Source organism: Oryx dammah, unplaced genomic scaffold (genome assembly GCF_014754425.2).
Source record: "Oryx dammah isolate SB20612 unplaced genomic scaffold, SCBI_Odam_1.1 HiC_scaffold_14, whole genome shotgun sequence".
NCBI lineage: Eukaryota > Metazoa > Chordata > Mammalia > Artiodactyla > Bovidae > Oryx > Oryx dammah.
The window spans coordinates 26,359,229-26,374,536 of record NW_024070198.1 but is presented as its reverse complement, the minus strand read 5'-3'; the positions used below and the strand labels follow the sequence as shown (position 1 = coordinate 26,374,536).

The following is a 15,308-nucleotide window of genomic DNA, read 5'->3' as shown; positions in this document are numbered from 1 at the left end:
CAGATTGCCAGGAAAAGCAAGGACTCCAAGGATAGGGGTCAATATAGCTGGGTTGGTGGGTGTGGTACCTGCAGGGTTTAGGGCCAGTGATGATAGCCAATTTCTAGACAGATATGTCAACATTTAAACTCTATACAGTCATCCCAGTGTCGACCTAGTGATTATCAGCCTTGCATGTCTGCGGCACAAATATGCCCTCAATGAGGAGCTTAAAGTTCACAGTCACAGGAAGGAAGAAAATCATCCGAGGCATTACTGATTCCTATCAAGTAAATCATAAGGATTCCTGTAAGAGATGACACATATCTCCCCTAATTTAAAGAGGTAGTACAGTACAGTGGTAACAAATACATATATCCTAGATCCAAATTGTCTAGATGCTGGCTGTGTGATCTTGAGAAAATTAAGTTCTATGAATCTTAATTTCTTCATCTATTTATTGGGAGTAATGATACATTCTTTATTAGGGGTAGTTTGAAAGCAAATCATGTTAAGAACTTAGCACAGTGTCTAGAATGTATTAGTGAAAGAGTTAGTTGCTCAGTCGTGTCCAACTCTTTGCAATCCTTGGACTGTAGCCCACCAGGTTCCTCTGTCCATGGAATTCTCCAGGCAAGAATACTGGAGTGGGTAGCCATGCCCTCCTCCAGGGGATCTTCCCAACCCAGGGATTGAACCTGGGTCTCCTGCATTACAGGCAGATTCTTTACTATCTGACCGCCAGGAAAGCCCAAACATATTAGTACTCTCTAAATTTGAACATCTTATGATTTTACTTTCACAATCAGGAAAAGAGAGGAGATAAGGTGCCACTTAAAGTGTGGATAAGTTTTAGGCAGCTGATTAGGCAAAAAGGTGGACATGGAAGCAGAAAGAACAAAAGAAAAGAAGCACTTTCAAGAGGATTGAAAAGAGAAGTTTGGCTAAAGCAGAATGAGCTGGCTGGGGAGAAAGAGTCCAGAAAAGTAGAACCAAGTTAGTTTATGGAGGGCTTCAGGCCCAAGTTAGAGGATTTGTGATTTATCTTAAGGAAATGGGAATTTGTGAAGGTTGTGAACAGGGAGGATAGATAATAATGTTAAGTAAAAATAACTGATAACATTTCACAATCACTTGCTAATTGTCAGGGTGGTTTTAAGTGTTCTGTGTACATTAATCCATTTCATCCTTATGGTTACCCTATGAGGTGAGTTTAATATTAATACTTGGCCTTACAGTCCCCAAAAGTGTTCAAAGTGCTTTCCCAGATGGTATTTAATTCTATTTTCTCAATCATGCTTTTAAGAAGTCAGTCTTGAAACTTAAGGACAGAGAAGGGACTTTGGCTAGATTTGAAGTAGTTGGTAAGCAATAGCCTGCACACTGCCAGATTTTGTAAATAAAGTTTTATTAGAACCCAGACTCATTTGTTCTTTTATGCATTCTCTGTGTCCACTTTAATGTTACAACCCGAGAGTTGAGTACTTGTGACTAAAGCTATATAACCCGCAAAGCTAAAACATTTATTCCCTGGCACTTTATGTGAAAAGTTTGTCAAATTATGGTCTAGAAGAATGGAAAGACCTTGGACTTTTGATTGCTTCCATTTTGAGATCTACCAGTACCTTCCTCAGGTAGATTGGAGAAACCAAATATATGAATACATAATGCGGCTGCTGTGGACTCCACACAAAAAAAGATGATGAATACATAACATTGGACCTCAAAAGTCTTAAAGCAAACCCATCGATTCTAATATACCATAAATCTGATAAATTGTATAGGACAAATTGGTAGCATAATTCTTTTTTTTTTTTTTTTCCTATTTAGGCTAAAACAAGAAAAAAGCAAATAGAGGGAGGATTTACTCAATCTATAGTCTAAAGTTTCCTTAATGTGAAATTTCAATAGTTTAGGCATTATATCCCATGAAATATTGAGTAGAAACTCTCAAGTTTAGCCACCTTTCTGTACTGTACCATGAGTGCAACAGCTTGTACAGTATCTAATGTTGAGACATATAATGCATAATAATCTATTCTTTCTTTGAACTATACCTTCCTTTGCAATATATACATGTATATATTGCAATATATATAGTACTCATTCTGACCTTTAATTATATAGCCTTTGAAGTATTTTCTAGATTATCCATGTATAGATGGTAAAAAATCCACCTGCAATGCAGGAGACCTGGGTTCAATCCCTGGGTTGGGAAGATCCCCTGGAGGAGGGCATGGCAACCCACTCCAGTATTCTTGCCTGGAGAATCCCCATGAACAGAGGAACTTGGTGGGCTATAGCCCAGGGGGTTGCAAAAAGTTGGATATGACTGAGCAACTAAGTACACATCTTTTCACCTGGATTATAAACCTATTGAGGGTAAGGAAAGACCACGTCTTCTCCTGCTATGCATTTCCCACAACTCCAAAGTGAAATTGTCTATCGACTAAGTGAATAAAGCATAAATTAGAATGTTAATAACGATGCACTATGTTCCTATGACGATTTGCCTCTCTGTTGGGTGCTTACTATAAACAAACTGTAATCTTCCTGACACCATGAAAGGTAGTTATTGCTAGCCCTCAGGGCTAGGGAGAAGGTTTGAAAAGTTGGGAGTGATCCAAATTATCATGTGTTGAATTACAATTTGAGCTTTTTTCTCATTTAGGTATAGAAAGGTGGTTTCCAATAACTGCACTGATGGAGTGAGAGAGCAGTACACAGCCAAGCCACAGAAGTGCCCAGGGAAGGCCCCGCGGGGGCTCCGGATTGTCACTGCTGATGGAAAGCTGACGGCGGAACAAGGGCACAACGTTACTCTTATGGTACAGCTGGAAGAGGTAGGACCGGGTCCCGTTTCCCCTCTACCTTCTAGAGCCAATGACTTTCCCTAAGAAATCATGATTTGGTTTACATGTCTTTTTGTCTTTGTTTACATAGATATATTTTTTCAATTTTAAATTTCATTTAAAATTTGTATTCTCCTTTTAGTTCCTTGGTATTTGTTGTTATAAGTTTACCTTCTCTGACACAGTTCTATTACTTTTAAATCACTGCAAGTTGTTCTTCATTCTTACTGAACCTGTAACTTCTTAGGGATTCTCCCTGGATTTAATCTTCTATTATTGGCACTTTTAGCAAAATGTTTTCTCAGAATACATTAATAGTATTCCTAGAACAGCTTAACACATATACATACTGAGCTAACCTAAAAGCTGCTAATGCTGTCTTCCTCCTTGAATCTGAGGTCATGGCTTTTCTTTCTAAAGACAACATTAACCAGGCATACTTATAGCATCAAGACCAATATAAACTAATTGAATATAATTTCCTTGACGCTTGAGAGGTTTATTGTTTTACTATTAATAGTTCCTCAGGAATATTATTATAAACATCAATTATTGTTTGCCAAACTATAGTTATCTGAAGTTTCTGAGTAATTAGATGGTAGAATAAGATGTCTTTTATATTACATATTTTAGAATGTTATGGCACGTTTGTCATCTTATAAATGAGGAAGATGGCCTCTAAATGATAAACACCTTCATTAAATGATCTTAATGTCTAAACCAGGCTGTTCTACCTTCAGTGTTTTCTGTGTACCTAAAATATGGCCAACACCACTTTCAGCCACATGAATGCAAAGGAATCTGAAAAGTTCACAATGACATCAGGATAAAGATATACAACATTGTCTTCTCCCCTTCTCTTCTGATAGTTCAGTGGCTCTCCATCTCTAATAAACATAAAAATTACCTGGTGAGCATGTTAAAACAGTTTTCTGGGCTGCATCTTCAAAGATTCTCATACAAAAGGTTGAGGTAAGACTCAGGAATATCCTTTTCTAACAGGGTCATACGTTATGCATTATGCTTCAAGAAAAAAAGAAAGAAAGAAACAAGGGCAACATCAAGGGGCCCAGACCAGTCCAAGAGGCTCTAGAGGGCGACTTGAAGGGGAAAAGATGTAGTTAGGATTACTGTCAGGTTTGCTCAAAATACTTAGTATTTTAATTTCCATAGAAAGAGCTGTGATCTAATGAGCTGGAATTCCTGGCTCTAGTGATGCTGTTGCTTTCAGTTCAAGGACACATAGACAAGCACTGCTCGAACCTAATACTCTTTTCTCCTGTCTCCTTAGTAAGTGCCTTTTAACCAGACCCAGTTTTCTAAACACTAAGTTTCCCCAATGTTCTTCAGTTGGAACTAGAAAGAGATGGGCCAGTTTAGGCTAGTTGGAATTACTTGCATTTCACCGAAATAAATCTTGGGGGAGCTTCTGCCTGAGGCTATGACAGACTAGCTTGCTGCAAACCAAATAAATATGTATTATTTAGAGCAAGAGTTAGAGAGAGTGGGAAAGAGAGAAACGCACACACAGAGAAGGAGGAAGAGGACTTAAGAAATTTCAATTCTTTTCTTGAGAGAGAGGAAACTCATTGTGATGAGTTATGCTGTATTTCATGTTGTATTTCCCCTCAGGAACTTTGCCAGTTCATCTGTCATACTGTTTAAGAGGTCAGATTTCAGATTCCCAGTAGAAGGTCAGACCAGAAGTGTTGCCTAAACATCTGTTGGTAGACTCGAGGTTGGGAAAATAAAGATTGGCCTTCAGAGTTACCAAGTCAGCTGGGACTGATGATGTCAAATCCCAGAGAGGAGAGAAGTATAGAGAAGTTATACAGGATTCTGTGTTCTTTGTTTCCTTGGGGGATTCCATGGTGGCTTAATTGGTACAGAATTTGCCTGCAATGTGGGAGACCCAGGTTCAATCACTGGGTCAGGAAGATCCCCTGGGGGAGGGCATGGCAACCCACTCCAGTATTCTTGCCTGGAGAATTCCATGGGCAGAGGAGCCTGGAAGACTGCAATCCATGTGGTCGCAGAGTTGGACACAACTGAGCCACTAACACTTTTCTCTTTCACTTTTGTTTCCTTGAATTATTTGACAATATGTGAGGGATGCAAATAAAACAGCAGGTAATCACTTAGGATGTGAAGTCAAACATAGTTTTTAGAAGTATTACATTTTGAGGAGATAGAAAAAAAATTGAGTTTAGAGACTATCAAGGGGAAAGCCCTGGTGAATGATACAAGACTAGGTCCTGTAGACTGCTCTATGCTAGGAGTAAGGACAGAGCGGAATTAGAGCAGACTCTCTACACCCTGAAATCCCACCTGAAATTATTTCAGTCTAATCATTATTAGAATGATTTTCCCCCATTTTAAATGTCAGAAACTGTAACAAATCCTCTTTAGAGGAAAATAACATATACCAACAGCCTTACTACTTTTTTTTTTTCATGTAAAATTTAGGGTATTTAAATAACTATAGATATATCAACAATCAGGACCAAGAACAGGAAAAAAAAACAACAGAAAAAAGAGCATATTTCCTGAGATATGATTAATATGTTTATGAATATGAGACAAGATATAAAATTTAATCCCATAGCAGTCATCAGTAGGTGGTGGTAATCAAATGGAAGTCAAAGAACTACAGGTATAGGTACTGATATTAAGAACTTAGAGGATTTGTAGTAGATTGAACCCAGGTGAGTGAAGGATCAGTTTATTAGAAGCAATGACAGTAGGGAATATAGCATTTGGAAATTCAGAGGAAAAGAGTAGAAAATAGGGAAAAGAATAATGAGACCAAAGGAAATGGTGGAAAGAGTGAACACAGTCATTCTGAAGGGGAGGAACTGGTATGGAGCCATAATTATTTTTGGAGAGATAATGTCAGAGAGTTTTCCAAAAACTGGCAAAAGATATCAGCATATCAACACAGAGATTCAAGAGAATCTGTAGACTCAAAGCAGGGTATTTTAGATATTGTGTTCAAACTACTGACATCATCTAAAAACAAGAGAAGATTTTAAAGCAGCGCAGACAAAAATAGAATGACATGTTTGAAGTGCTGAGGAAAAAATAGTGTAGCTAAAGCAAAATCATTTTTCAGACAAGCAAAAATTAGAATGAGTCATATAAGCTGATTTCTGTGAAAAGAAACACTAAAGGTAATTGTCCAGGCATAAAGAAAGTGACCCCAGGCAAAAGCACAGAAATAGTGGAAAGAAGGATGAGTAAGAAAGATGGTGGATATGCCGGTGAACTGAAGTTAACAGCAGTTTTGTAGACCAATCATGTTAATCCGTTGTGGGACTTAAAATACACGTGGAATTAAACTACATGACAACAATAATATAGTATGTGAAAAGAATTAAATGGAATTAAAGTGGTTTAAGCTCCATGAAATATCTGTGAAGAAGCATTGATAAAAATACTCTTTTATATTAGAACCAGCATGTTCAGAATGTGTGCTTTAACATCTAGTCACAAGTGAAAACCGGTAAGGTAATGCTGAACCATCAAACTACTGATAGGAGAACTGGATGAATATTAAGTGCCTCATTAATTAAAATAAAATAGAAGAGAGAAGAGGAGACATACTATCATTGAGACAAATTGAGCAGATTTGAAAATGGCGTATGCAAACACAGATATTTCAGTGGTTATATAAAATAAATAATTAGTTATTTTTGTGTCTTGCTTAAGAAATGTGTCTAGCCCAAGATTGTGAAGATATCATATCACATTTTTTTCTTTAGCTTTCACATTTAAGCCTAAGATCCATTTTGAAGATAATTGTTTCAGGCAAGGGCCAAAATTTATATATTTTTTCCATATATGTAGCCAGTTGACCCAGTACCATTGAAAGACAAATATTTTCATACTGAATTTCTATATGGTTAATTGATTTATGACATAATAATATACATATATATGTGCACATAAGTACGTGCTTTATGTCACATGAGACTGCAGTACAGTAGGTAAGGTACTATCTTTTCAGTAAATGGTGCTGCAGCATTGAGTATGAGGGAACACGTGAATCTTGACTTCTCAAAACACACCAAAATAATCTTAGCTGAACTGTCAGTCTAATTTTGAAAGAGAAAACTAGGGTGCTTAAAGGAAAACACTCAAGGATATCTTCATGACCTTGGATTAGGTAAATATTTTTTAAACAGGAAAGAAAACCTTATAATATAAAGAAAAATATGATTTACTAAGATTACGTTAAAATTGAGAATTTCTTTTTTTCAACAGTCATTATTTTAAAAACCATAAAGGTGAAATCTAGAGGGGAAGAAGTTATTTTCAGTACACACTTTCAATAAGGGACTCATACCCAGAAAAATATAAATAAATCCTATAAATCAATAAGAAAAATTCCATCAACCTAGTAGAAAATGTACAAATGATTTAGAAATCTCAAAGAAGGTAATAACCACATAGCCAATAAGCATATGAAAAAATTACCACCACCACCACTTGTCCAGAGAATGCAACTTAGAACTATAATAAATTATTGCTATGTACCCATCAGAAGACTGGTATTTTAAAAGACTAACAATATCAAGTGGTGCTGTTGGGGCAACTGGTCAGTCATCCAGTGCTGTTAGGAGTATAGATTGGCACCCTGGAGACCAGCTTGACATGAAATGCTATACCTGAATACATGCACAATCTAAGAGCCGCATTTCCACTCCGAAGATATATTCATCAGAAATGCATACAGTGCAAACTATTATATATAGGGTGAGAAAACAACAGTGTCCTATTGTATAGCACAGGGAACTACATTCAATATCCTGTGATACGCCATAATGGAAAAGAATATGAAAAAGTAAATATATATACATATGTATAACTGAATCACTTTGTTGTACAGGACAAATTAACTCAACATTGTAAATCCAACTATGCTTCAATAAAACTTAAAAACAAACAGAAATGCATACAAATGTGCATAAGAATGTATGTAAAATAATATGCATAGCAGAGGAATTCCTAAGAGCTCAAAAACTGAAAATAAACATCCGTCAATATTAGCACAGAGAAATAAATGATAGTATACATGTAAAATGGAACATCATACAGCAATGAAAAAGAACAAACTACTGCTACATACAGAAACTTGAATGAATCTCACAGTTAATATTGAGCTAAAGGAATCAGACTGAAAAAATGCATATTATATGTCTACCTAGTTAAACTGCAAAAAAATAAGCAAAGCTGATTTATGGTGATGAGAATAAGTATTACCTTTAGAGGGGGAGTGGCAGGGACAGTTTCTGGACTAGTCACAATTTAAAAATTTTTGGTGATTAATGAATGCATATACTTTATTAAATTCAGGTTGTATATTTAATGGTATGCATATGTTTCCTTATGCATAGCATGTTCAACAAAAAGCTGACTTAAAAATCATTTTAGAAATTCAAATAAAATGGAATATTTTGTATTTAGATCTTTAAGCAGTAAGGAAACAGAAAACTGTTAAGGAGGTATTCATTTTCCAGACTAATCCTATACCCTGTGGTGAAGGTGAAGGCCCCTTTCCCAAAGACATAAGGAAACTGATTATACAACTCAGAAGAACATTATCTTTTGAAGCAATAGACATCAATGCTAGAGCAGGATTCAGAATTTAGATTTTTATTTCATTTTGAAGAATGCAGTAGAGGAAAATCTGAAATAAGAAATCAGTCCTGGTCAGCTCCAAGCTGTGTGCACCCTCCAGGGACAGAGGCCAGGCTCTCATCTATTTGATGCCATTTTCCATGCAACCAGGATGATCAGGCAACTCAAACTTGGCTGAGTGATGTGGGAACAAATTGGGGAATCTGGTTCTAAGATGTGTAAAGTCATGCCTTCTAGGCCCAAAAGGGGGGGAAAAAAAATAAGTCAGTTCATTCCACTTGAATGGGCAAAGCTGCAAGAGCAAGGATGAATCCACTGCCTGTAGCTGTCAGAATCAGCCCCTTGATTTTTTTGTCTCCTAGTGCAGAGCACAAAGCCTTAAGGACTGTCCCCATATAAGGAGGCCCCAGAGAGCTCACATTTGATTGTGAGATTCTGTGCTCATGAATCACAAGCTCTCCTTACAGAAACAACATCAAGTTCTCTGTTAATCTCTGGATTATATATGTAGGCAGAGCTGAGGCATGTGATAAGCAATGTGAATACAGAAGAGCAGAAAGTCTTATAGAACCTGGGGAGCATTGAGACTTGAAAAAAAGATCCCGTTTGTGAGTGCTTGCATGGATTGTCTCATACAGATCCTGCAGTGGGTAAGTAAGTATTACTGTTACCGTTTTATAGATGGTACAGTGGAAGCACAGAAAGGCAGAGTAACTCACCTAAGATCACACAGCCAGCTACAGTAATGGAGCCAGGAGTCAAATCCAAGACCTAGGGTATCCTGCCTTTCTATCACTTGTCTATAGTGGAAACAACCGTTTTTCTGGCAAAGAACTTCATGTAGTTCCCAAGGCTTCCTAGAAACACTTGGCTGGGGCAGGTAGTAACAAGGATCAAGGAGTAGAAAGAATAGGCCGAATTATCTATGTCCAAGCCAAGCTGGGCTGTGGCTGCAGCTAAATTCTTTTTTTTTTTTTTTTAATTGAGGGATAATTGCTTTACAGAATTTTGTTATTTTCTGTCAAACCTCAAAATGAATCAGCCATAGGTATACATATATACCCTCCCTTTTGAACCTCCTCCCATCCCCACCCCCCATCCCACTCATCAGTATGTAAAACAAGATTTCCTTCTGGATTTTCTGAGACTATCCATGGCTTTTGAGATCAGCTTCTTGAAAACCATTTCAGCAATGAGAGAAGCCAAATCTGCTCTTGGATGTCCTCCTCTTTGCAAAACTATGCCTTTATTGAATGACTCCAGTATTTCTGCTGCTGCTGCTGCTAAGTCGCTTCAGTCGTGTCCGACCCTGTGCGACCCCATAGACGGCAGCCCACCAGGCTCCCCCGTCCCTGGGATTCTCCAGGCAAGAACACTGGAGTGGGTTGCCATTTCCTTCTCCAAAGCATAAAAGTGAAAAGTGAAAGTGAAGTTGCTCAGTCGTATCTGACTCTAGCACTGTTTTATCCCCTCTAAAAATGTTGGAAAACAGAATATGAATGCAGTACTTGAGGACTTTAACTTCTCCAGAATCTTGGGTATGAATTTGGCTATAATATTGCTTAATTAAGTTTAAAACAAAAAAAAACCCTTATGTATGCTACTGGTAATACACGTGTTCTCTACATCCTCGTCAAAATTTGTAAATTCACTTCTCATTTCAATTTGTTCCTAAATTTACTTTGAGTAGAGTGTCTGACTTGCTCTCACATCTAGTGCCAGTTCTTCATAACAGTGGGGATATTAATGCCACACTTCTGATGCCCCCAAAGCCGCAATCCTCCAGGTGCCACAAGAGGTCTCAGCTACATTTTGATATGACACTGTAGTGTGATTACTGAGATGTGGGCAGAAGGTTTCCAAGCCAGGATAATGCTTTATCATTTGGACACCAAGGATCATGCTTCTGCGTCTCATGGTTTATTCTGGTTCAACTTTCTTCTCCAAGTTTGTCTCATGTCTGTGGGGCTAGGTTAGGTTAAGGGCTGATGCTAGGTTAGGTTAAGGACTAGGTTAGGTTAAGGACTGACCCCTCCACCTTCGTCCTCAGCTCTGTGTGTGTGTGCTTAGTTGCCATTGTGTCTGACTCCTTGCAGCCCCCTGAACTGTAGCCCCCCAGGCTTCTCCCTCCATGGGATTCTCCAGGCAAGAATACAGGAGTGGGTTGCCATGCCCTCCTCCAGGGGATCTTCCCAACCCAGGGACTGAACCTACCCTATCTTTGTCCTCAAGTTACTTACATATAACGCCTCCCGCCCCCGCCCACATATACACACTAAGCTGTGTCCCCTTTGTGTATCAACTAAAGCACTAGAGACCTGAGGAGTCAACTGTTCCACCAGTTAGTTATGTATGTGTGTTTATTTGTTCTTCAACAAATATTTTATGACTCCCAACCTTGTAGGAACTCAAACCCTTCAAATACTTTTCATTTGTGAGTAGACATATTTCAGCTTGTGGAACTACATCGTTTGGACTAACTGGGACCTCTGCTGTATCAAATTTTAAGTAGAAATTTAAACATACAAGATAGAAAGTACTAAGTAGTTTGTATTTATTCAAAACAAAAAAATAATTTATTGGATACATTATAATAAAATCCATATTAGATCATTATAAATATCTATATTACTAATATATAACAGCAACCTTCTCTTTTCTGACATCTCCAAATAAATGATCAATATTATTAAGACATGAATCATGTCCTGCCTGGTTGTAACTCTGCTTACCATGTCTGCAATATTGGCAGGAACTCAATAAATGTGTGTGGATTTGAATAGGCTTCCTCCAGGAGAGTAGAGATAAAGCCTAAACTTGAAAAGGCTCTTAAGATTCGAATAAAACCCTAAACACGTTAACTTCATCTGAAATCTAAAGCCCTTCCTTTGTTCTGTATTAGTGCATGTCCTAATTCTAACATAATATCAATGAAAACCTTGCTAAAACCAGAGCAAAGAAGAGGACTTCTTATTGACTGTACAATATCAAAGGTACACTGATGCTTATAGCTCTGTGTCCTGTAGCTGGGACCTGAGCCACAATTTTTCCGATTTGAGAAATGCAAGAAATGTGATCACTTTTCGTAAATGGCATGTGAGGCTGCCCTCCCCCCCTCCCCCCACACACATACATCTAGGTGATACAATGACTCCATACACAAACCCTTCAAAACCATACAGCTTGGTTACTCAGAGAACCACAGAATTCTGTTAATGCTGATGAAAAGCCCCCTTGTCAGGAACCCCATCTCTGCTGCTTTGAGGGTTCTCTCCAAATATACGAGAATAAAAGAATCTTTACTGGAAGCAACAAGGCGAAGGAGCCAGTCTTGCTTCCATCCCAGACCTACTCGTTGTGGAGGATCCAAGAACACACACATGTGAACACCCACACTCACGCTACAATATGCATTTGTGCATCATTGTTTTCTTAAGGACAAAGAACAATGGTCCAGGAACAACCACGAGGGGAGATGAAGAATCCATGAAGCTGTGTTTAAGAAGCTTAACATTTTGCATTTTGTAATGGCTCCTGAATTTTAGGAAGCTGATCAAAAGTGTTCTGCAGAGAAACCCCAGCAGCCTCCAATGAGTGGTAGCATCTGTCTGGAGACTTGCTTAAGATGGATATCCCCTGGACCACTAATGAGCACCTAATGAGTCTATGGAGTTTCAATGTGATAACCCGGCTTTCTAGGGAAATCCAATGTGACAACCTGAAGGCACAGGATGAATGGTGAAGGCCCTAATCAGTCTTAAGAACTCAACAAAAGTGATTTGGAAGGCAGTCATTTGAGAGGACTGCTAGGCGGAAGTAGTGTCTGCATGTTACGGGAGATAATTAAATCTGTTTTAAACAGCTGTAAGAATAAAGAGATGCAATTCACTGCATAATTTAAGACTTTTAAATTAAATCTGAGGCAGGGGACTAAAATTAAAAACTTTGATCCGTATCTCATTGTTTTAATACTTCAATTTACATACAAAGACTGGAACTTAATAAGGAAAATTCATGATTATAACTTCTTCTGTGAGATTTAACTTGAAAATGTGAAGGCTGTGTCCTCATTAAATGGATTTCAATGAGCTGTAATTTCACATACATTGAAAGACTTACAGCCACATAAAAGTAACCACAGTGTAATAACACCTCATAAATTTTGCAGAATGCTGCCCGCCATCAGATGGTAGAAAAGAGGACTTTTGATAATTGTGTGTGTGTGTGTGAGTGTGTGTGTGTGTGTGTGTGTGTGTGTGTGTGTATGAGAGAGAGAGAGAGAAACTCATCTGTTGAATTGATAAAGGGAGCTGACCTACTTTTTCATTTGGAGAAAGAGTTGGCATGAAGAGTTCGCAGGAAGTGTTAAGTCCAGGCAGGTATGCATCAGTTTCTAAGCCAGCCCAGATCTGACTCAGAAGATTCAGCTGTTTTCTTCTTCTGCACAAAGGAATGGAAGCTGATTTCAATGAGCCATGGAGATTTAAGAGGCTTTCTCATGTATTATTCCTTACTCCATGCAGCTTTATTCTCTTTGACTCTAAGCAAGGTAATTGAGCCACTTCATTTCTTCTCCCTTGTTGCTTTGGGTTAAATAGGAAAGAAGGAAATGAGGCAGGCAATATAGATTGTCTTTAGCCAGAGGCCTGATGCCTGAAGTTCAGGTTGAATTCAGGTTAGCAACTCTAAGGTTCTGCTTTTCTCTTCCCTCAGTACCGGTTCCACATGCATTGGAATATTTCTGCCCTTTAGGGTTTCAGAGAATAGATGTTTGCAAAGCACTTCAGTCTGCCTTGACAAGCAAAGAGAGATACTTGGTTCATTACCGAGAGTTTCAGTACAGTGATCGTCCAAGGGCCGGAGTCATAAAATCGTCTTCAGTTTGGATTTTCAATCTTTCAGCATGTCTGCTTGAGGCCCTCCACCACAGGGGCCCACCACCCCTCGAATCAGGGCTGAAGCCACACAATCTTGCCCAAGTGCATAACTTCCTCAGATTTCTGGCTTTACACTCTGTCATTCATTATTCCATGACTCTGTCCTACCAGCTCACTCCTCAGCGTAATCCACCATTCACCTATAATGGAAAATCTCCATCACAGCACTTGGATAAGTTCTGCGTCTTCACCTAAGAGTGGAGATTATTTCAGCAGCCTGAAGAGATGTTGGAATATTGTGGGTGTCCAGTAACGCCAATTGAAAGAATAGTATAATTATGAAGATGGCAGGTTACCCAGTCTAGAAATGACAACTAGAATCATCACCATTCTGCTCATCTTTAATTTATAGGTAAAGGAACTGAGGTCCAATTGTAAAATGCATTTCAGAGGACAGTTAACTATGTCTTCTAACTTCCAGGTCACCACCTGCCTTCTGTAGGGCACTCCTTCCACATATAATACACCTGTAGACCTCTGTAAAGTTACTGAAATCTCATCAACCTAATAACTTGGGAAAGTGATGAAGTGACATCTGGGGCAAGAAATCATATATCCACTTTATAGGCAGGATCCCATGACTCAAGTCTACCAAGTGATGGCTAAATATGGAAGTTCTGAAAGCTATTTAAAAATGTTGACAGCATAACATTAAACAGTGTAGTAATTCCAGTGCTGCCATTGTGGTGGTGGTGGTGGTTGTGTGTGTGTATGTGTGTGCGTGTGTGTGTGTGTGCGTGTGTGTGTGTGCGTGTGCGTGTGCGTGTGTGTGTGTGTGCGTGCGTGTGTGTGTGCGTGTGCGTGCAATATCATTGGTTAATATGGTATTCACCAGTGTAAAAATGTTATCTCTGGGTGGCATGATTATGAGCAATTTGAACTGTCTTCTTCCAAATCTCATCCTCGTTCTACAGTTTTCTTGAAGAATTCATCATGGCTTTTCTCTTTGTTCTTTCTTCTAATAAGGTTAACATATTTTATCATATTTTAAAACTAGAAAAGAAACATAGATTTATTCCTAAAGGAATCTTCCTACTATTCTTTCTTTTAAAATGAAGTTGTTCTTATGACATACCCGAATGTTTACTTTTAGAGTGATTTTTAAAAATCATTCAAAACCGCTTACACAATGTACATCATTGAGCAGCATCAGAGTATTCCTGCCAAAGCCTGCTGGGGTGATTCCTGAGGCCACAATGGCAGCAGACAGTAGAGCAGTGCCCTTTACCACCTGAAAAATGTTTCAAAAGCATGATGGATCAAGGTTCTGATGGCTCTATACCACAATGTCTGGATGGAGTAAGGAGGCCTCTGTTTATAGTCACTTATCTACTTATACAAGCCAAATGTTGACTTACAGTATTCTGTTCTATTCAGACAAGCACAGAAGACATAAAAAGGCAGTTTGGAAATTTGCTGTTCATTTAGACACATGGTGCTACAGTTTATTTGTAAGTGAGAAGGTAAACTGTTTTGTGATGTTGTAATAGGAAGTTCTTAGTCTGAGCATTAGATCCAGAAGTATCTGGATATTTAGTTAGGCAAGCTCCAAGAATCATAGCCCTCAAAGAAGGGTCTCGCCATCTGTGTTTCGTCAGAAAGAAGATGAAGTGCTCATCCAGTCAGATTATTTGGTGGGTCCACAATCCGGTCTCTCTGGTACCACTGGCCTTGTCAGACCCAAATTTTTCTGGTGAAGTCTTAAAACCCCATGGACCTCCCTCCATACTGTTGTGAATGTTCTCCCTTAAGGTCAAAGGATCCAAATTCAATGTTGCCTTTACTCTCAGAGAAGCCGGAGGGTCTGCACATTTGGAGAGGTGCCTGTGCTATTATTGAAAAGCATCTCTGAATAGGCAAGGGGAGGAGGATAATTCTATATTTTGCAATTGTGCCAATA

The 15,308-nt window shown here is 38.6% G+C and overlaps 1 protein-coding gene across 2 annotated transcripts in view; it reads left to right on the top strand.

The window, feature by feature from the left end:
• The window catches only part of SORCS1 (sortilin related VPS10 domain containing receptor 1), a 156,226-nt gene that overhangs the window by 73,899 nt on the left and 67,019 nt on the right, over positions 1-15,308 (top strand). For both annotated transcript variants that reach the window (XM_040254393.1, XM_040254392.1), the window contains exon 13: positions 2,651-2,822. In XM_040254393.1, the coding sequence (XP_040110327.1) occupies positions 2,651-2,822 (172 nt within the window). The remainder of the gene's footprint in view (positions 1-2,650; positions 2,823-15,308) is intronic.